Below are 22,361 nucleotides of genomic sequence, written 5' to 3' on the forward strand. Positions count from 1 at the left end.
TTATTATTATTAAATGTTCGTAAATGAAGGTGAGCGTGGCAATCAAACACGTTCATGACAAGTTTCACGGTTTCTGTTTTGACCATGTTTCCGTAGCGACAAACATTTCAGCTCAAGCGTCTTCCCATATGATTCTGAAATGGCACCGCAGCTCGTGTCATAACATTTCTAAGTAGTAGATTAATTGGCTCTGTGCGCAACGGTAGCCGGCTCGCTCCAATCAGAGGCACCGTAAGCAACAGCAGCTCCGCCGTAACGTAATCCCTCTGAGGTTTTGCAGAGTCTCGCTAAAATAACAATTTCGCTAAAACAAACAATTCTGAAACTTCACCGGAGGATACTTCTGCGTCTACAAAGGTTCGTCTTTGTGTGTCTGTGCTAAAACTAATTCCAGAGGCTAATAAATATTTAAATAACACTATTGATTGAAATAACCTACACCTAAAAATAATCAGGTAGTTCTCATTAATATTTTAGATATTTTTCTGGTAGAGGGTCCACCAAATGATTTTCTTCTTGGAGATGTTATTCATTTGTGTGGGATGTTTGATGATAAGTATTCAAACTTTCTATCATTCTGGAAACCAAAGTTACTGGTCAGATCTGTGGAGAGGCAAGCCCGCTCACAGTCCAAATGCCTGTTTGTCGAAGTATTTTTGAGCAATGAAACCACCTGTAATGTAATAAATGTAAGATAGATCTATTTAATGTCATATTCGAAGCAGAGCAATGAGACACTCATGGAAACAAGAACAAGGTGACGGAACCCCAGTCAAAAAATGACATAGTGCACTTTTAACGTTTTAATAGAAGTCCGCATTACCATGACACACAAAGACGTACCTTTCTAAAGACAAAAGTGTCCGGTGAAGTTTTACCTGCCTCATCTGTATATAGATTAGCCTGATTCATCAGCCGGTTTCACTTCGCGGAAACCGTCTGACCTCGCAGCATTAGTATTAAATCGCTCGACTGTAGGTGGAAACTAAGCCAATGATGTTCATTATGTCTTCTTATATACATTAACTTCTTAGGTTCTTTTTAAAGACAATGCAGTAAAGTGTATTTACCTTGTTGACATGTTTCGGCTGCTCGCTGCAAGTCATCTTCAGAACTGTCACCGGTGTTGGTGTTGACGTGTCGTATATCAGCGGTTGTTACTTCCTGTAGGCGTGGTCAAGCCTGATGGACCTGGCAGGTCGCTCAGACTGACCACGCCTCCCGTCGCCCGGTGTCTCTGGAGGAGGGTGTCCCAGGTGTGTGAAAGGAGGAACGCTCCGTCATCACGGTTAATCCTGTCCGTGCCTCGTTTCCTGATTTCAGTGTCCTCCTTGATCCAGCGTTTGAACTTGTTGTTTTCCGATCCAATGATCCGAGCCCCGTCCCAATCCAGAATGTGGTTGTTCCTTTTACAGTGTCTGATATGGTCGGATTTTAGGTTTTCCTGTTCTGCTTTGTCTTTTTGTGTTCTGGTGAGTCTCCCTGACGTTTCCTTTTCGCATTCCTTTTGGTGTTCCTTTTTTCGGATGTGAAATGCCCGGCCTGTTTCCCCTATGTATGATTTATTGCATGATTTGCATTGGATTTCGTAGATGGCATTGCATTTTTGTTCTTGTGGGATTTTGTCCTTGGGATGTACGAGTAGTTGGCGGAGTTTTGTGTCTGGTTTTACTACAGTGCTTATGTTGTGTGTTTTTCATGGCTCTCTGGATGGGTTCGGTTATTCCTCTGATGTTCGGTAGTGTGACTATGTTCTTGTGGTCCTGCTGCCCTGTGTTGCATTGTTGTGTTTTTTTTTTCCGGGGTTTGTTGGTTTTACTGCATTGTCTTTAAAAAGAACCTAAGAAGTTAATGTAGGTGGAAACTGTTTTTATTTAACCAATCGCTGCTATTTGGTCGTGATGTATGTAATGCGCCAAATTCCATAGGAAGAAGGGCAATAACGTCTTTCCCCTTGATAAAATTCAGCAAACATTCTCTTTGTTCCGGCTTTAAATCCTCGACCTCGGGAATCGTTGCCAACAAAGAATGTCTGTCTTCGTCTACATCCATCTCGACGCTTTGTTTTCTGTTGTGCTGTTCCACAAAAGGGACCCAGACAGGCGCTGGAGTTTGACCTCATGGCTTCACAACTCTTCGTTGATTGGTCAGTGCACGGTCTATAACTTCTTGCAAACCGTCTAAGTGTATTCTGATTCCTGACCTAGTCGCTGGAGAGAAATGAAATTGAGCAGAGGCACTTGGTAGCGCCAGCCTGGCTATATATGGATTACGGCTCCATGAAAACAGGCAGATCACACCACCAGGCCAAATTACTGGTCAGATCTGTGGAGAGGCAATGCCACAGTAAGAATGTATGTTTACCAATTATAACACCTAAAAGAATAAATGCAAGATAGATTTACAGGTTTACATTTCACATTTCATTATAAGCAGGTGACGGAACTCCCTTCAGAAAAGTTACAGAGTGCATTCTTAGTTTATTTTTTGTTTTCAATTCTTTCCAGGCACAGTGGTAACTCAGACTCAGGCTCAGTATCCAGACGGCTCCCAGACTGGCATCAGCTACAGCCTGTTCAGCGGCAACCAGAGGAGCTCTTTTGGGATCAACCCCATCACCGGTAAGTTTGACAAATACACCGTTATTCAGCCACAGTAACATTGAGTTATGTTTACTCAGTTACACCACACTTTTACTCTTACTTGAGGTACATATTTGACAATGAACAGTACTCTTACTTGAGTATAAGTTGGGGTTTCTCTTCCCACTGTAAGAGAGTAAGTCGACGAGTGACAAAAGCTTTACGTTACAGTATGAAATGATTAGAACATTTGAGTTTCTAGCTCCTTCAGATATGATTGTTTGTCTTGTTTGTGTCTATTCTTTGAAAACAGCAGCCTTTGTGCACTATTGAATGTTTTGTTCTTCAAATTACATGAACGTAAATCATAAATCAGATGTTATGACTCACAGATACTCTTTAAGTTATTTTTACATGAGCACTCCTTTGTTCTTTTACTTGATTGAAACATTAATCTTGCTGGAATACAGTTTTTTTTTACTCTACCCACCTCTGCAACCTGTGATAAAATCCATAAATCTTACTTAACATTTTCTTCTTTCTTTTTTAGGGGAGATCTGGGTGCAGAAATCTGAGGGCCTGGACTTCGAGGAGAGCCCTAGACTCCGCCTGGTGGTGAAAGCGGAGACCGCGTCCTCCAGCTCGTACATGGCGGTGAACCTGATCCTGCAGGACGTGAACGACAACCTGCCGCGGTTCCACCTCCAGAACTACGTGGCCTACATCAGAGAGGCGCAGGGATACGACTTCCCCATTATACAGGTACATCACTTAAAGGTTGTATGGAGGATTTTTTTTTTGTTTCAAACTGTCGGTCAAAGATTAAAATACCATTACAGAGACGCAGCAGCTTTGTAATTATGATGACCAAAAAAAAAAGAACGAAAATCTATCAACTGTGGACGTGTTGAGGCCAGATAAACATCAGCCAATAGAAAACGAGGCTCCCTCATTTTCTGTTGACTGTTAGGTTGTCAATCAAACTCCCTAGTATAACTGATTCGTCAGAGCGCGGGGATTACGTGGTTTATGCAGAGGTTCTTAGAGGCTTTTTCGAACTGTCGCTTCCTCGCATTTTACACAAAGTTTGTCGCGACGGCGGACGAGAATCCACGACCGGTTCGCCGCAAAAGAAAGTCCGTTTTTGAGGTCGCTGAAAGAAGAAGAGAAGTGGAAAAGGAGCAAAGCCAAACTGAGGTGATTCTTGGAGATCTCATCCAGCGATGGCGCGACCGAAGCAGGCGAAGGGTCTAAAAACTGACGCGTCGGTCGCTGAATTACTTCTAGACAGGAAACTTCAACACTAATTCTAAATGCGCACAAGGACTGTCACTGTATTTCTCTTCCCTTAAAAAAATCCTCTATACAACCTTTAAACTAAAGACTTCAATACCAAATGTAGAGGAGTTCGAGGTATTCAGTTAAGGCCCAAGAAAAAAATATTGAAAGAACTTTTGTACTACTAATATATTTTTTCAGGCTTTTTTATTCAGTGAGTAATAAACACTACACTAGTAATAATTTCTAGATCATTGTTATAAACTTGGACTGATATTTCTTGGGAAACAAAGGGTTAATATAATGGAATGGAAATGGACCAATCACAGTTTTTCTTCCAGTGGTATCTGGGTAAATCAGTGACTCCCCCTGCTGGCGCTGAACTAAAGAAACACCTTCATTCCAGCCACCGAAGGCCCGTGCAATAGGAGGGTTTCAGTCACGTGATCACGATGATGCGCGAATTTCAGGTGGAGGGCAGGAAGTGAAGACAAACACGACAAACACGGCCCTGGAGAACACAGATATATGGACAAGAGTTCTTATTTTAAGGATTTAGGGCCAGTAGCGAGGCAAAAGTACGAGCAGTTAGTCGACAAATATATTGGGCGTGACCCTGATCTTATTGAAAATGAGAGAATTTTCAACCGAAGTAAAAGATTTGCCGACAATCGAGGCAGAGGAGATCACAAACTATTTAGCTCTTCAGACATCGTTCTACACCAGACAACAGATGAAGCTGTACAAAAGTTTGGAGGGATATAACTTTTTTTGTCAGTGGGTGGATCCTCAACCTTGGTGCAAAACGCCTAAATGATGATTATTGTTTGGTCTTCGCCGGGGTGAGTGTTTCTCTTATTTTATGTGCATAGACGTTATGGAAGAACTGCAGTGTATCAGCTGTAACCTCCATCTGAACTATTTAATGTCAACAAACGTCGTTAGCCGTTAGTCGTTAAAGATTCGTTTATGTTTAGGTAAACCACAAAAAACTATTTAGCTTTGTAACAAACCTTTGAGGAAGTGGTCACTGCAGACACGAGCATTAGTGAATTCTGCTCCTCCCGACCGCAAACAGGTTTGTAATCCACTTTTTACGGCGTTGTTCTGTCGGCTTTTCCCATTTCTGACCTTTGTGGACGACTATATTCGGTAATCTAAAAAAAATCGCTTTTCCTTCTCTCGGTTAGAACGATTGGCACAGCCGTAAACTACACAACACATCGGCATTTTCCTCCAGTCAGTTCACTTCCTGCCCTCCATCTGATTTTGCGTGCTGACAAACGTAGCCCTGTGACGTCACGTGAAACCCACCTATTCAAATTAATGTGGGTTTGAGTTTGACAGTTGTCTTAGCCAATCATAATTCACTGAGTTATGGGCGGGATCATATCACGACATCTTTAGGGCCTTCGCGAATACCCAGAGATGGCAAATATAAGTGAGACCGCGGCATCAAAAAACACGCTGGACGCCTCGATTTGGACTCCTCTGGGATGTCGGAAAGAAGGAGAAGAAAGAGAAAGAGACGAGAACCGAAGCTTTTAGAGCCTGTGGAGCTCGGCCGCAGTAACATCGATCTGTAGTCGTTGAAGAGTAGCTAATGATCATTAAACAAATATATGAAGTAAGTGAATGTGTGATTTGTCATGATAGCCAGCAGTTGGTCCTAGTGAAGGCCCAGGGTCCAGGTCCATGGTTCGCCACTGTGTAACTGAATAAATGTAAGGTAGAGCTGTTTAATGTTATACTGTGGAACATCTCACGGACAGCAATGACATCTCCATGGAAAAAAGCATTTGACAGACCCTAAAGGCTTTGTAACTGATTTTACGGCCTTAAAATGTGAAAAAAAAAAAAAAAAGAAGTATTTAATTTTAAAAGTTATTCCTCACTTACCTTTACCGCACTTTGAATTATTTTGTGTACGAATTGTGCTATACAAATAAACTTGCCTTGTCTTGCCTTGCCTTATATATTCAGCGCCCGACAACTATACTGTTAGTACTTCCTAGAGATTTGCAGAGTAGCCAAAAATTGTACGTGTAAGAGTAATGTTACTTCAAAATAATATCACTCAGGTAAACTTATGATGTCTTTTAGTGATAAGTTTCTGAATGATAACGACCGAACGATAATGACCATTTCCCGTTTACGTGACTTCCGTGACTGCAATGCCGAACTTTTGCACCGCATACGGACTGAACCAGGACTGATCCAGGTCCGAGACCAGACCGGAACCAGACCGGGACCAGAGCGGGACCAGTGTGGACTCCGAACCTCCATGGGGTCCGAGCCTCCGCGGGCTCAGAGCCTCAGCTTCGAGCTCCGGCCCTGCCGTGGGCTCTGAGCCTCCGGTCTGGTCCCGGTCTGGTCCTGGTCTTGTCTCGGTCTCAGGCCCGCTCTGGTCCCGGTCTGTCCCAGTCTTAGTAGTGCTCTGGTCCAGGTCTGGTCCCGGACCTGGTCCATTTGAACCAAAAGCTCTTAGTTCTGTTCGTTTTCGTTGGTGTGAAAGCGTGAAAGCTTTGCACCACCTTGGAACCAGCCGCAGTTCTTGAGCACGGAGGACCGGCGCAGCCCGTCCGGACCTGTAGTCCACAGGGCATTCTCGCTTTCCCCTCATGGAACCAGCGCGCAGGCGATTACACGAGACCGCTCGGACCTCTGGTCTCGGTCTCAGTTCCGGTCTGGTCCCGGTCTGGTCCCACTCTGGTCCCGGTCTGGACTCGGACCTGGATCAGTCCTGGTTCAGTTCATACTCGGTGCAAAAGTCCGGCATCGCAGTCACGGAAGTCACGTAAACAGGAAACGGTCATTATCTGTTTTTTTCCATTCTTCATTTAAACACAAAATCGAAAACTGAAAAAATGAATCGTTATCTCTTTTTTTTTAATTTTGGTTTTGGAGACAAATAATGAAGAAAACTGTTGTTTTTTCGTTTTCTTATTTTTGGTTTTATATTGAAAAACGAATGAACGAATGATACACGGATTCGTCACAAACAAGGAAGACGTTTGGAAACATGTTCCCGACACTGGGCTCACTGACCGACTGTGATCAAACCCACTGAAGTAAATGTGATCAGCGGTAAAATGAAGACAGCAGACGTATGTGCTGTTTGGAATCATCTTGAATTCGGTGCCTCGTCTCTTCTAGCTCGGAGTTGTGCATCAGTGGGGAAATGATGAAAACTGACGCATGGTTGTAATTGTTGATTACCTGAACATAACGGAACGCTACAATGACATGGAGATGAAGAAAACTGGGACATTTTCTCATTTTTCCTAGATTTTGTCAGATTTACTACCGCGAACAGAGCGCGCCAGAAGTTGTTGTCGCTTATTTGATTTATGTATTTATTTTGGGCCAGTAAGAAATTTACATTCTTTTACAATGGAACATATAACATCCATGAAATCTTAGCAAAAATAACAACAACACAATAAAATAAACTGACCCAAAAAGGAGTGGGAAGGAGAAAACGTATTTAATCCCACCCCGACTCTTCTAATCTATAACAATCAGCTTTCTTTAGAATTTTTCAGACGTTTTGAATTAAACTATATGAACTATTTACGGACAAAGAGTTGCTGTTATAGTTTGGTAACATAACTGTATTGCAATAATACATAATGAGAAGGAAAATTAAAATACCAACAATAACAGACGGCACATACCAGCAATGGAGCGGAAACAATAAGCATAAATCAGCACTACAGAAGCAGTATCGTTCTAATATTAAGACCCGCTCTCTATGTACTGCGACCAGACCATATGTTTATATAACAACTTGAATTTATGGATATTTTGGCATTGCTTGAGACGTGTATCCAGACTGTTCCAAAGTTTTACACCACATACAGACACACAGAGACTTTTACGGTTAGTTCCAACATTGGGCAATTTGAAATTTCCATACTCTCTAAAATGATGAGTTCTCTCTCTCATTTTGAACAAGATTTGAAGATTATTTGATAGTAAATTGTTGAATGCTCTAAATAAAATGACCAGTGTATAATATTTTACAAGGAATCTTTAGGAGCTCGGGTTGAATAAAAAGGGCGTGTTCTAAAAATCCAACTTTGTTTCCAAACGTCTTCTTGGTTTGTTACGTAAGCATGATTAGAACTTATACTGCTGAAATCATCCGAATGATTCTAGTGAAGGTGTATGGAGTTTAAAAACACAGTGGAGCAGTCCCTGTATTACCACATTGCATCGCAACGTGGAAGAGTGTTTTCCGTTTCAGATAAAAATCCAGTCTAATGCTGCAGGGTTTGTGTGTTAAACATGTGTGAATGAACCAAAAAAACACAGCTCCAGGTCTGTTTGTGATGAGGAAACAACATTTTAACATAGATCAGAAAAAATTTAACTGTGTACTACTCCCGTCTGTGCAAAGTATCTTCTTTTTTGCAGCTAAACTGGTGAATGTGATTTTGGCTTGTTATGCACCTGTCGCTAAACACTGGTCCCCCACATGTTTCCCTTTGGCTCCACTCTGCTCCCCTCTGTTCTCTCACGCTGCTCATTTACATGTCGGCAGAGCAGGTGTTCCTCTATAACAGATACACATAATGCAAAATGACTGATTTAGTTTCTAGTTTCATTTGCCTCAAACAAAGTGTTCATGTAAGAAGAAATGTTACTTCTGGGTTATTTTTCGGACTATAAGGCGTACTTAAAATCCTTTAAATTAAATTCCGATTGCGTTTACTGACCTCGAAGGGATTTTATGAGATGCACGGTGCTCAAAAATCTGTCAAAATGTTTTAGTACGACTTTGGTAAACTACGAAGACACAGCATTTGATGGATTGTCGGAGCATTACGGCGTAATGGAGTAAAGGGCGAAGTATAGTTCTGTGTCGACTGATCGCATACTTCCGCTGTCGCCTTGTTGCAGAAAAAACACCTATAATCCACTGAGTCGTGTTCTTTAGTCCGACAGAAGCTGAACCGCATCAGCGCACAAGAAGCGAGCAGTTTTTTTCAGTGCTTATAGTTTATGCAAATGAGCCATGTGGTTTTAAGTTCCGTTTCTGTAAAACATAAAGAAATGTGTGCAAAGCTGCATTAAACACATTATTACTCAATGTATATTGATGTATATAGTATGTATATAGTGTATTTCCTCGTAGGAAAATAAAACAACAAACTTAAATGATCCACCCACATTTAGGCAAGGCAAGTTTATTTGTATAGCACAATTTGTACACAAAGTAATTCAAAGTGCTTTACAGAATAAGAAATACATTAAAATCATAATAAAAACAAATCAAAACATAAATAATCATACAGATAAAAATTTTAAAAAGAGAGACATAAATTAGAGAGAAGAGTGAGGAATGAAAACCTTGTCAGTTATATGCACAGTTTAAACAGCGTCAAAGAAGAGGCCGGTTTCACATGTTCAGGAAGACTGTTCCAGGTTTTAGCTGCGTGAACCTGAAAGGCTGACTCCCCTTGTTTAGTCCTGACCACCACCATTCATAACACACGGGCGAATTACACCACGATCTGCCAATGGTTCGTGGACGCCTGGGCTAAGGGATCAGTCTCAAGTGTCGTCCATTTGTTTCGCTGAATGCGCCTTATAATCCGGTGCACCTTATAGTCTGAAAAATACGGTAATTCAGGAAGCTCCTCTTTGTTTTTTAAGGTCCTATATTACGCAAAGCTGACTCTTGTGAGCTTTAAGTCATGTCAGAATGTTGTCACCTCATCAAAAACAAAGATGAGAAGCAGAGGGGGCACAAACTGAAGACACCGTGCACCTGCAGTGGGGGTTTAAATTGGGCAAACTGGATGAGGTCCAATCATCAGGGAGGAGTAACAGCAGTGAGGTGATGAAGGCTGAGGAGCAAGTAAACTCTGGAGACGTGTTGAGCGAGGTTAGATCTTCCACGCTGAATTTGCGCTATCTCATCCGTTGTAGTTCCATCTAATTCTGTTCTTTATGGTCAGATTGTGCTAAATTAGACTTTACTCTGAGCTTTATTTTGAGCAACTACGTTTGAGACAGAGCAGCGTCTCCAGACTTTTTCCTCTGGTGAGCTACTTTTACCAAACGAAAATACCAGAGAGCTCCTCATTTTAATGTTCGCAAGAAATTTAGTACGTTTAAGCCCTACGGCAAGCCTGAGATAGAGTACAGTTAGACGCCTATAAACCTTACAAACTATTATCCATTTATTTATTTAGTTTGGCAAATAATAATACAGTTTTAGTTATTCAGAACAGTGCTTATAATTCAGAAATCCCTTGGCGAGCGACTTGGAAGAGGGTGGAGAGCTACTGGGAGCTCCCAAGCTTCAGGTTTGGTTCAAATTCAGGTGCATGTGAATATGGGAGTGGTTCTTGGTTCTTGATGTAAAGTCAAATGCCTTGAAGGTGGAAATGTGATAAAATGTGATAGAAATGTGATAAAAACGTGACCATGATATTAGCTGTAAAGTATCAATCCTGTCTAATAGGCTATGTTCAGACTGCAGCCTGAAGTGACCCAAATCCGATTTTTTGACCCCTATGTGACCTGTATCTGATCTTTTAATGACAGTCTGAACGACACAGATCAGATTTTTTCAAATGTGACCCAGGACACTTGGATATGTGCTCCTGAAACCGATACATATCTGATCTTTTGACATGTGACTTCAGTCTGAACGGCCAAAGCGCATTCATCCGACCTACACGTTATCAACAAGCCACAAACGTGACTATTCTGCGCTGAAGTAGGTGAAAATTGTTAATGAACTCCGTGTCACTGAAGCGAAGCACATCACCACTCACCACTCTTGGCTACGTCTCCACATCCACACGTTCCTTTAAACGGACGTCGCTGTCGCTGTCCCACAAAACACCACGACCAAAAACCTCATCCTTCTCCTTCTCAATCTCCTCCTTAAAACAAGAAAGTTGTTCATGTTCTGGCTCCGGTACGAGAGGAACTTTAAAATCTCCAGGTGCTCAATGCTCGCGTCCGTGTTTGGACAACTTCCGTAAACACAGAACACGCTCGCTGTGGTTGACGTCGTCGTGTCTCCAGTGCACATGCGGGACACTTCTGGGCCAATTAAAGTAAATGTGAAATGTGAACGACCTCGCAAAAACATCGGATTTCACAAAAAATATCCAAATTGAGCATCAAGCCCTGCAGTCTGAACGTAGCCGTATTGTATCATAACTCTCTGATCACCATCGTCTCCTTGTGTCTCCTCAGGTGTCTGCAGAAGATCTGGACCAGGGTCAGAACGCTCAGGTGACCTACTCTCTCCGCTCCTCCTCCATGAGCGCTCTGTTTAAGATCGACCCAGTGACGGGCAGCATCAGCACGGCCGCCATCATGGACCGCGAGATCTGGACCCAGACCAAGTGAGTCCGGTGTTTCTTTCATTCTTTGTGTATCGTCTTTAACTCGTCGCAATTGAATTGAAATCGCAATTTGAACGGACACAATTAGCAAATCACAAAGGTTGAAATAGAGCTTCTTTTTTTTTTAACAAACATCTAAATCTCTTGTCTTATTCTGCATAAAATCTGCTCTCTCTGTGGTTTAGATTTGCACAAACATGTTCTGAAATGTGATTCTTGTATCAGCTTCTCAGTTCATATTTCAGTCTTTTTGTTAATTCTTCTGGACGTGTTTAAAATCTGAACGTTGAATAGAGTCTTATCATTAAAACTTAAAGGTCCTATATTACACAAAATTGATTTTTGTGAACTTTAAGTACTGTTATATTGTGTTTACCTCATCGAAACATATGTGGAGCTGTGTTTTGTTTCATAGATCAGAAAATAGTGTAATATGGGCCCTTTAAATCACAAATGTATTCACAGTCCAGTCCCAGATCAGTCAGTTGTGGTTTCTTTTTTGTGATGTTTTGTACTTCACAAAAAGACACAACAGATGGAAACTAAATATTATGAAAAGAGCAAGGTCGATCAAAGTGAGTAAAACACAAATGAGCACAAAAATAAAGTAAAACTACTGAACAGTGGCCCAGTGCAGAGGTTTGGAAATTATTTTTTACAGTGTATGTGTAATAATATGCACTGTCCTTTCAAAATAAATGTGTAAATACAAAATAAAAGCATGCCATACCAGCTTGTCAAACCCTAATCACATCAGATCTCAGAAGCTCAGCAGGGCCGGGCCTGGTTGGTACTTGGATGGGAGACACTGGGAAAATCAGGTGCCACAGGGGGGCGCCCGTGGCAAAAGCTGTCATTGTGTCCTTAGGCAAGACACTTCACCCACATTGCCTTGTATGAAAGTGGTGTGTGTGTGAGTGATGGTGGTGGTCGGAGGAGCTGATGGCTCAGATTGGCAGCCTCGCTTCCGTCAGTCTGTCCCAGGGCAGCTGTGGCCACAACAGTAGTACCACCACCAAGTGTGGAGTGAATAAAATAAATAAAAGCATGCAGCAAAATCAATAAAATATACAGTAATGTACAAAGTTACAAACCTAAATACATACAACCACGAGCAGTACAAATGCAGGTATCGATATGATTATGCAAACATATATTTACTAATTAACATATGCAAATTTTCAGGCATCACTTTTAGACATGTTAGACTATTTCCTTCTATTTGAAACACTTTTTTTTAATACAAATGTTTACTGACATGCCTTCACTCATCATAGATCAATATCAAGTATTGGGATAGGCAAAACATTACTTCTATTACTGTGGTATCCCTACTGTTCTACTATAACAACTTTACAACAACTAAAATTATAGTTTCTAAAAGTTGTCATATGGGCAGATTTGAAGTTGCAGCTGTTCCACCTCTCGTCCAGAAGGCTTCTCCTTTCTGAAGACGCCACTGGTCTGGGAACGGGATTTAAAGTACAAAGAGGGAAGAGTTTAGAACTTATCAAGCTGTTTACTGCAGAGGAGGAGAAAGTACCATGAATCACACTTTGAAAACTTTTTTTTTTTTTTACTTTGGTCCATCGGGAATGCCTGGCATCCAGAATACACACTTCTCTAATAGTTTACGAAGACGTGAGTCTGGTCTCTGGTGAATCTCTCGAGTTCAGATGGGTGTGATTGACAGGTAGATTAGCCAATCAGAGGCAAGCATGGTCCAGCTGTAAATATGAAAATTGGAACAAAGAAAGGAAAATAATGTCACGGGGGACTGAAAAACATCACAGATTTCTACAGAATCAACGAGTGAAGCACTTAACTTTGTTCATCTGAGGTGAGGGAAAGTCTGGTGAAAATGATGACCATGGTGACCAATGAGCTGCTTCGTTACACATGTGTCATTAAAAATAAACAAATCTGATTGGACAGCACTGTTTGAATCTGGCTTAAGGCGCAGTACAGGGTGTGGTGAGCAGAAAGCAGAGGTGGGTAGAGTATCAAAAAAAGTATTGCATCAAAATAATATTAATGGAGTAGAAATACTGTTGAAAAGTATCTCTTGATGATAAATAGTTAATCCATTTGCGAAGCCCGATGAGTTTTTGGAATACAGGCAAAGGTTTATTCTTTTTAAGGACAGGGCCTAGGCCTGCCCTGGCCACAGACCAACAGCCTCTTATGAAAACCCCTCCTCCTTGTCTTCATCTCCCCCAGAGCACCTTCAGTGAGCATCTCCTCTGAGTCTCTCCCCTACAGCTTCTGAGCTCTGAGTATTTATACAGAAATACAAGTTAGAATACAAGTCTGCTGAGGCTTTACACGTGCTAATGATTGGTCTTGGTCTCAGGTAGCCAGACTGGCGCCACCTAGTGCCTCCGCTAAATTTCATTTCTCTCCAGCGACTAGGTCAGGAGTCAAATTATACTAGACGGTTCGCAAAAACCCTCGGGCACCAGCCAATCAGTGAAGAGACATACATTCTGTGTTGTCAACGATTCCCGAGATCGAGGATTTAAAGCCGGAACAAAGAGAATGTTTGGTGAATTTTATCAAGGGGAAAAATCTTATTGTCCTTCTTCCTACGGGATTTGGGAAAAGCTTAATATACCAGTTAGCCCTGTTAGTGGCACATTACATACGTGATGACCAAATAACAGCGGTTTCCACGAAGTGAAACCGGCTGATGAATCAGGTTAAGGTCTCAGGTAGAAATCACATTAATTTACACAAAGACACACTGAGAGAAATCTTTCCACAGTATAAATTCCCATCACAGTACAAAGCAGTCATCCAAGAAACTACTCAAGAACGAGTACAGTATTTGTTCAAGTAAGGCTGACTTAAAGAATATCTGTCAGAACATCTTGATTTATAATTCAAAGTGAATGTAATCTGAAGGACAGAACATTAAGTAAGGCACAAATCTGGTGCTGTCAAAGGACAGACATAAAAATGACTACATTATATCTAGAGGAAGAAACACATACGTTCAAATTAGGGGTGTAAAGATATTGGACGCAGCAGCGGCTTTTAAGTCTGAGGTCTAGAAGCATTTTGGGTTTGTTGTGACATAAAACGAGAAAGAAGAAAAAGTGACAGACAAACAACAAACAAACACTGACAATGCACCATGCGGTTCACCTCGGGAAATACTACAACATGAGAAGTCACTTGATAAGCCGACATGCCAAAAATGTTCAAGAATGTGTTCAGAAAATCAAATTAGGACAAAAAAACTATACGTGAAGTATTTACAACAGTGCTGCCTCACAACTGCGCTCAAGAAATGCATATATAGCGCGTGATTTGCATTTATTTCCCATGGTGGGCAGCGTCGGGTTTAAAAGGTTAGTGGCTAAACTGGAGCAGAAATATAAAATGCCATCACAGTTACGTTAGTTTTTTTAAATTTCCTACGAGGAGGACTCAAATATACATTGGGTAATAATGTGTTTAATGCCGCTTTGCGCACATTTGTTTACGTTTTACAGAAACAAAACTTAAAACCACATGGCTAATTTGCATAAGCTCTGAAAAAAACAGCTCCTTGTGCACTGATGCGGTCAGCTTCTGTCAGACTTACTCCACGAGGCTCCTGACTGCGGTAGACGTAATGCTCAGACAATCCATCAAGCGGTACGGTTTCGTAGTTTACCAAAGTCGTACTAAAACATAGTTTAGTTGTTACTTGAATTTTGCACTTCAAAGGCTTTTTAAGCTGTTCAGAATGTCACTGATATGAATATGACAATAAATGTTTAACCCAATGACTGGTCAAAGCATTTTATAAAGTCAGTCTTGTTATTATGTATAATATCGTAATATCGTGAGCTTTCCCACGATATCGCAGTAAATATCGTACTGCGAGGTTTATACCGTGGCGATATCTTATCGTGAGACTTGGATATCGTTACACCCCTATTTCAAATCATTTCATTTCATCAACATAAAACTTTTGTCACTTATAAACACAACAGGAAGAGAGAAAACTACTTCAATAAAAGATTACGTAAGTCGGAGTAAAAGTATGCTGTTAGAAGTACTTGATAATGACACTGAAATTCTACAGTTGGATTGGTTCTATTATGCATGACCATTGCAAACCCACATTATAAATATACATGTCTCAATGTGGTGCCATCTGCTCTTTTTAAATGAACGCACTCTTTGAATATGCAACTTTTTCACAACTTCATTTCTCTTAAATTAACTCTGAAGTAATGACAGATAAAGCCTATTTGAAAATCAATTACTTCCCATCCATTGTTAATAATTAATTTGGAATTCTTTTGCTATTCAAATGCGCGCAGAGACGTCAATCTCCAGCTCCATTCAGAATGTTAAAATAAAACCTCTTTAACACAAAAAGATACAAATTGCAAAGAGGAAATGATCTCGTTGGATTGTAGAAAATTGCATGCTGGGATGTCTTGATTTCGTTATCCCAAACCCAGCACGACTCATGACTAAATTCATAGCTCGTAACAATTTATTTTGTTTCGCACAGGCTGGTTGTCACGGCGACGGACCGGGGCACGCCGCGTCTCGCCGGCTCCGCCACCCTGACCGTGATCATCGTGGACCTGAATGACAACAGGCCCATGATCCCCGTGCCGAGGGAGCTCCGAGTGCCCGAGGGTGAGACGAACCAAAGACTTTTGATTCATATTAAAGCTGCACTGTGTAACTTTTCTGGTGGAGAGTCCGTCACCTGTCTGGAATGTTCCACAGCACGACATTAAGCAGCTCTACGTTACATTTATTCAAGTATAAGTGGTTTTATAGCTCAAAAATACCTTGAAAAACAGACATTCAGACTGTGAGCGGACTCGCCTCTCCACAGATCTGACCTGTAACTTGGTTTGGTTTGGTCTCCCTGAAAATAGAAAGGTTTAATGCCATACTGTGAAACATTTCAGACAAAGCAATAACATCTTCATGGAGAAAAGCATTTGACGGACCCTCTACCAGAAAAGTTACATAATGCACCTTTAAAGAAGACCTATTCTGCTTGTGTTTGCTCTGTAGTTATAATCTGTGACACCCATGTGGTGGGCTGTAACTGTACACAAAAATCAGTTTGGTACATACCTCGGTTTTAAGGTCACAGTTCGGTTCATTTTTGGTTCAGTTTGGAAACAAATGCAAAACCATTTGTGTTTTTATTAAACCAACAATTTGTTTTAACATTATACAAACAGGAAAATAAAATAAATGCAAAGTGCTTCTTGGTACTAATAAGTTAAATAAAATATTCTCAAATAAGTAACAAATTTATCAAATATTATAAAGAATAAATTCCGTGTAAACAGTAAACAAAACTTTTCAAAAAGTAAAGTGCAGCACTAACAGTTCCAGCATGAAGTTTTACTCAGTCTTCATATTTTTGGCCAGAAAAACCAACTTGTCCACATTGTCTGCAGTAATTGCAGACAATGTGGTGGCATTGTTGCTGCTGGCAGTTACAATGTCCCCAGTGGTTGAAAATACCTTTTCACTAGGGACAGAGGTCGCAGGTCGGTGAAAGGTAAGAATGAGGACCAGGGCGCGACGACCGTAGTTTTGCGAGGATTCACGTGGTTCAGATGTAGTCAAGGTGGGGGGCAATCTTCTCTCCAATTTATGTCTCTCTTTTTTAATTTTAATATTATTTATGTTTTGATTTGTTTTTATTATGATTTTAATGTATTTCTTATTCTGTAAAGCACTTTGAATTACTTTGTGTACAAATTGTGCTATACAAATAAACTCGCCTTGCCTTGCCAATTGTTGTCAAGGTGGGGCGGCAGTAGCTCAGTTGGAAGAGCATTCGCCCACTGATCTGAAGGTTGGCGGTTCGATTCCAGCTATCAACATAAACATCAGAGGTTGGCTGGTGTGGTTCCTTGTTGTAAAGCTTTAAGTGCCGTGAAGGTGGAAAAGCGCTATAGAAACCATTTTACCATTGACCAAGGTGGCCGCCCTAACTATAAAGTGCTGTCACCCCAATCACGGACAAATTCCCTTGTGAATATTAAAGAGCTGAGCCTTCGTGTAGCTGCACATTATAGTGGCGGAATGTAAACAAACACAAAATTTGCAAACTCGGTCCTGCACCGAACCGATCATCCTGTACCGAAACTGTTCAACACAAATACATGTACCGCTACACCTCTACCCATGGTTCATTAAGTTATAATTTGGACATTTTAAATCACGATATTCATCTAAAACGACGTAATAAAAGAAACATGTCCGCTGACTTCCATGTTAGAAAACTGTGGCGCATAATGGGAGCTGACATAGTGGATTTTTTTCATTTGTACCAAAATGAGTACACGATGCTGCCAAATCCTACATGTATCACAAATTAAGAAAATAAAATTGGACAATGAAGTACGACGAAGATCGGCAAAATGCTGTCTTCAAAATAAATGATTAAAGATTTCTGAAACACGCACGAATCTCTCCAAATACAACTTCAAGAGCATAATTGAGAAGGAAAACAACTATGATATGATTTAGGTTGATTTTGTTGAATAGATCTGCTTTAAATTACATGTAAACTCCAAAATATGACGTGAGTAGTCATCAGAGGAACTATGATCTGAAAGAAATTAGACGTTTTTGCTGTTCACGTGTCATTTAAACGATGGTCTGGCTCCAAACGAGTGCTACGAATCAGATTTTGTTTGCACATACCGCCAGCCACTGTCTCTAAGTCCTCATTCCTCTCCTGTTTATTTCCCCAAACAAAGGGACAAAACTTTGCAGCTCATCTGAATGTCACCTCTGCTGAGACTCACCCCGGAAAAAACAAGTCGCACACAGCGGAGAGAAGAGTCATTAGTTAGAGTTTTGGTTACTGGTAAAAATAACGCAGGCAGCTAAAGGTCCTGTACCACGCAAAACTTGAGCTTTAAGACATGTTATATACTGTTACAAACTCAAAAAAACAGACCTGGAGACCTGAATAATCCTTTATTATTAGTCTGTCTACGTTTCCAAAGCTGTTCCACCTTGTGATGTCATGAAGTGGTAGTTTTCAAGTCCCTAAATATTGCGAAATTCATTTCATTCATTTATTTATTTATTTATTTATTTATTTCGGTCACAGGTATATTTTGACATTAATTCATAAACAGTCATATTTAACATATACAGACCGAAAAGGTGCAGGCTGAAGCTTAAGCTTATTATGCCCTTTACCCTTTATTCCTTTGTCAGAGCTTCATCTTGACACCAGTTCATCTTCATAAATACAGCAGGAAGAAACAAGCTAATCAGTAACAGAACAACAAAGTTCTACAGCACAAACTAAGTCTCATATTTCATGTATCTGTCCAGAGTTAAACATTTAAACTTCTTTATGAAGTGAAAGAAAGTGGTGCACAATTTTAGGTTTTCTGTACAGTTGTTCCAGAGCTCCACCCCTTTAACAGATTTACAAAATTTCATAATGTTTGTTCTGATTTTCTTTTTAATAAACATGGTCGTGCCTCTGAGCTCATATCGGCTCTTTCGGATTTTGAACATGTTCTGTAACGATTTCGACAGGAGATTGTTGTTTACTTTGAACATGATTTTAAGAGTGTAAAGGTCGACTAAATCATAAAATTTCAGCGTTTGAAGGTTTATAAATAATGCATTGGTTGGTTCGTTATAAGTTGATAATGTGATGCTCTTATTGCCTTTTTTTGTAGGGTAAAGATTGGCTTTGTATTCGTCTTATATGTATTGCCCCAAATCTCAATACCGTAGGTTATGTAGGGCATTACCAGCGAGTTATATATAATAAAAAGACTGTTTTTATCTAGGGTATATCTGTATTTATATATAATTGCGATCATTGATCAATTGACACTTGTGAACTTGAAACCGTGTTATAACGTTGTGACCTCCTCAAAAACATACAGTACCTGGAGTTTTTTTTGTTTTATTCACACTTTATTATTGGTTTGTCTACATCTCCACAACGCAAAATGCTCTGTTCCACCTTGTGATGTCATGCAGCAGTGAAGTTAACAGCTCCTTTTACCTTTTCTGCCCTACAAAGTCAGAACGCCGTACCATCATGTTTGGTCAAAAATGTGTTAATGTCATTTTGAGGGTGTTTGAAACCTCTTTTATCATCATACGAATAAATATCGTGAGCCAATTTGATTGTTTTAACGAGAAAATATGACAACTGTAACATCCAAAACCACACGAGAAACCGCGGCTTTGAAACTTTTAAGTCATTTTCACACTTTGGCGAGTTCTTTTGCCTTTGTAGCACAGTTTTGTTTCGTCGAGATTGACATTTCCAGGTCTGAATCATCCAAATGATTCAGGCGAAGGTGTAAAAACAAAATAGAGCACTTCCACTCTGAAGAACAAGAGTGTTTTCTGACTGGAAGAAGATCTCGGTCTAAATGTGCAGGGTTTGTGTGTTAGTTTGGAAGAGCTGTGAAACGTGTTCAACCAAAATAAACTTTTGTCCAGTTGTCACATCGGAGTTCTCCTTTTGCCGTGTGCGAATGAAACAAAACACAACTCCAGGAAAAGAGGTAGATCGCTTCACTGGGTCACAGAAAAGTCAAAAAGTCAAAAAGGATTAAACTTGTAATCTTGTAATTTATACATTTATTATTATTATTATTATTATTATTATTATTATTATTATTATTTATTATTTATTATTATTTTTCTTAATTTATTTATATATTTTTTTATGTATTTGTTATGGGTGAGTGTATGCGTTTATGTGTATGTATGTAAATGTATGTCATTTGTATATATTCATGTAATTATGTTATTTTATTTTTTATTATTATTTTCTGGTCAATATTATTATCATTATTATTATTATTATTATTTATTTATTTATTTTTTCCTTTTTCTTTTCAGCATCTGTGAAGGGTGGGGGTGGGTGTGGGGAGGTTGAATTGGGGTTTGGGAATGGGGAGGAGGGGGTTTAAATGTGGCATTTGTACACTTGTATATTTTGTGGCATTTTTGTGTGGCCGTAAGACCACAATATTAAAAAAAAAAATCAAAAATTTAATAAAATATATATGGAAAAAAAAAACTTGTAATCTTAATAGAAAGTTACCCTTACTGAAAATGTAAACGTGGGCAAGGTACAAAGTAATAAAGGACTTTTAATATTTTCAGTCGTAGTGCCTCGGGTTTGTACCTTGCCCACTTTTACATTTTTCAGTAACTTTCTGTTAATATTATAACTCCAGGTCTGTTTGTGATGAGGAAACAACATCATAATGTATATTTTATAATGTAAAATATCATAATATGGGCCATTTAAAGCAAAACTCAGTAGAGCATTTCTTGTATTATTACACAACATCACAAAGTCTACAGGTATTTTTTTAGATTAAGAAACAATATTATGATATAGATCAGAAAATAGTGTAATATGAGCTCTTTAAATGTGTTATTCCCAGTTTGTGTTAATTAAATATTCGGGATGTAACAATAACCAAAATATCGTGATATCGTATCGTCAAAAGTCCCACAATAATATCGTGGGCTGTCACAATATATCGAATTACAAGTTTCTTTGCTTAAATGCACGGTTTTATAGTAGCAACAGATTATGAACATCGGAAACTACATATCCCATGATTCATTTCAGCGCAGAAAACATGAAGAAATATGTTTTTTACTTGAATTCTTGGGATTATGATGGAAATAATTCACACCAAAATCTTGTCAAGGTATTTTAAAAGCAAAAAAAGATTCCTATCTACAATAATCTCAGGTTCTCCAAAATATCGCAATAAATATCGTATTATAAGAAGTCAGATGAAGTGTTTTATCAAAGAGTCAAGGTGGACTTCGGTGACACTGTTTAATTTGAAAACTGTGTTGAAAAATAAAATAAAAAAATTATCCTGTGGTGCCAAAACCATTGTGTTTCTATGGTAAGTAATAATAGTCATCAGATTAATACATTTTATGATATTTATGACATTTTTTATATATTTTTTTAAAATAAAATGGCTGGTCTGTCACAAGTCAAAACTCGCAAGTGTCATTTCAAAATAAAATGAGTTCACATTACTGTTATAATGATAAAATGTCAAACTCAATTTTAATACTAAGGAACCGACTCAATACTCAATACTAGGAATGCAACAATAACTGAAATATCGTGATATCGTATCGTCAAAAGTCTCACAATAATATCGGGGGCTGTCACAAGATATCGAATTACAAGTTTGTTTGCTTAAACGCATGGTTTTATAGTTGCAACAACTTATAAACATCGGAAACTACATATCCCATGATGCATTTCAGTGCAGAAAAACATGAAGAAATATGGTTTTGACTTGAATTCTTGGGATTATGATGGAAATAATTCACACCAAAATCTTGTCAAGGTATTTTAAAAGCAAAAATGTGTCACATCTACAATTATATCAGCCTCTCCAAAATATCGCAATAAATATCGTACTGTGAGATGCATATTGCGAAAATATCGAACCGAGAGATTTGGATATCGTTACATCCCTATTAAATATAGTCATGAAAAAAACAATCTGTATAATCAGGTGTACTCGAGTAGATTTTTTGACGTATTTCTTGTAATTGAGTACATTTTAGTGGCAGCCCTCTTTTTTTTTATTTTTATGACTGTATTTTTTTCTCTGTCCTTGTCTCTTCTCTCATTCTTTTCATCCTCCTTTATTCCGGGGGAGGCCGCCGCAGCACAGCCAGGATCCCCGACCCCATTACCCAGCATGCACTAGTTCCCCTGCTCTGTTCCCGTCAGATAGAACTCCTCGCACTTTCAAAGGAGCTGTCCGCGCTTTGAGGATACACTTGAAAACTCCCGACTTTCGCCGCTCGCAGAAGAGCTTCACGCTGGGAATAGTTAAGACGTCCAGACTCTCTTCTACCTGCTCCGCTGAGGGAGGAGGCGAGATAAAGGCGCAATACGTAACATTTGTGGCGTGACGGTTCCGCCGGTTTCCAAGGAGCTACTGTAGTTCTTCGTTACATTCATTACTTATACGTGGAGACCTTCAATTACCCAGAAGCCCTATTCATACACTTCTATCCCGACAACACCATCTGTCTCCGTCCTTACAAGTGAATTATCCATGGAGACGAATAAGTGGGTTCCAAGTTACACGTCAGA

At 39.7% G+C, this 22,361-nt stretch overlaps 1 protein-coding gene across 1 annotated transcript in view; it reads left to right on the top strand.

Moving 5' to 3' along the window:
• The window catches only part of LOC110168350 (protocadherin-16-like), a 477,426-nt gene that overhangs the window by 432,195 nt on the left and 22,870 nt on the right, over window positions 1–22,361 (top strand). The window contains 4 exon segments of the mRNA XM_055166708.1: window positions 2,508–2,621; window positions 3,133–3,344; window positions 11,082–11,233; window positions 15,747–15,877. Of these exon segments, the coding sequence (XP_055022683.1) occupies window positions 2,508–2,621; window positions 3,133–3,344; window positions 11,082–11,233; window positions 15,747–15,877 (609 nt within the window).

This window comes from Boleophthalmus pectinirostris, unplaced genomic scaffold (genome assembly GCF_026225935.1).
Source record: "Boleophthalmus pectinirostris isolate CB_2022bp ecotype Guang Dong unplaced genomic scaffold, ASM2622593v1 HiC_scaffold_9, whole genome shotgun sequence".
In the NCBI taxonomy this organism is placed as follows: domain Eukaryota; kingdom Metazoa; phylum Chordata; class Actinopteri; order Gobiiformes; family Gobiidae; genus Boleophthalmus; species Boleophthalmus pectinirostris.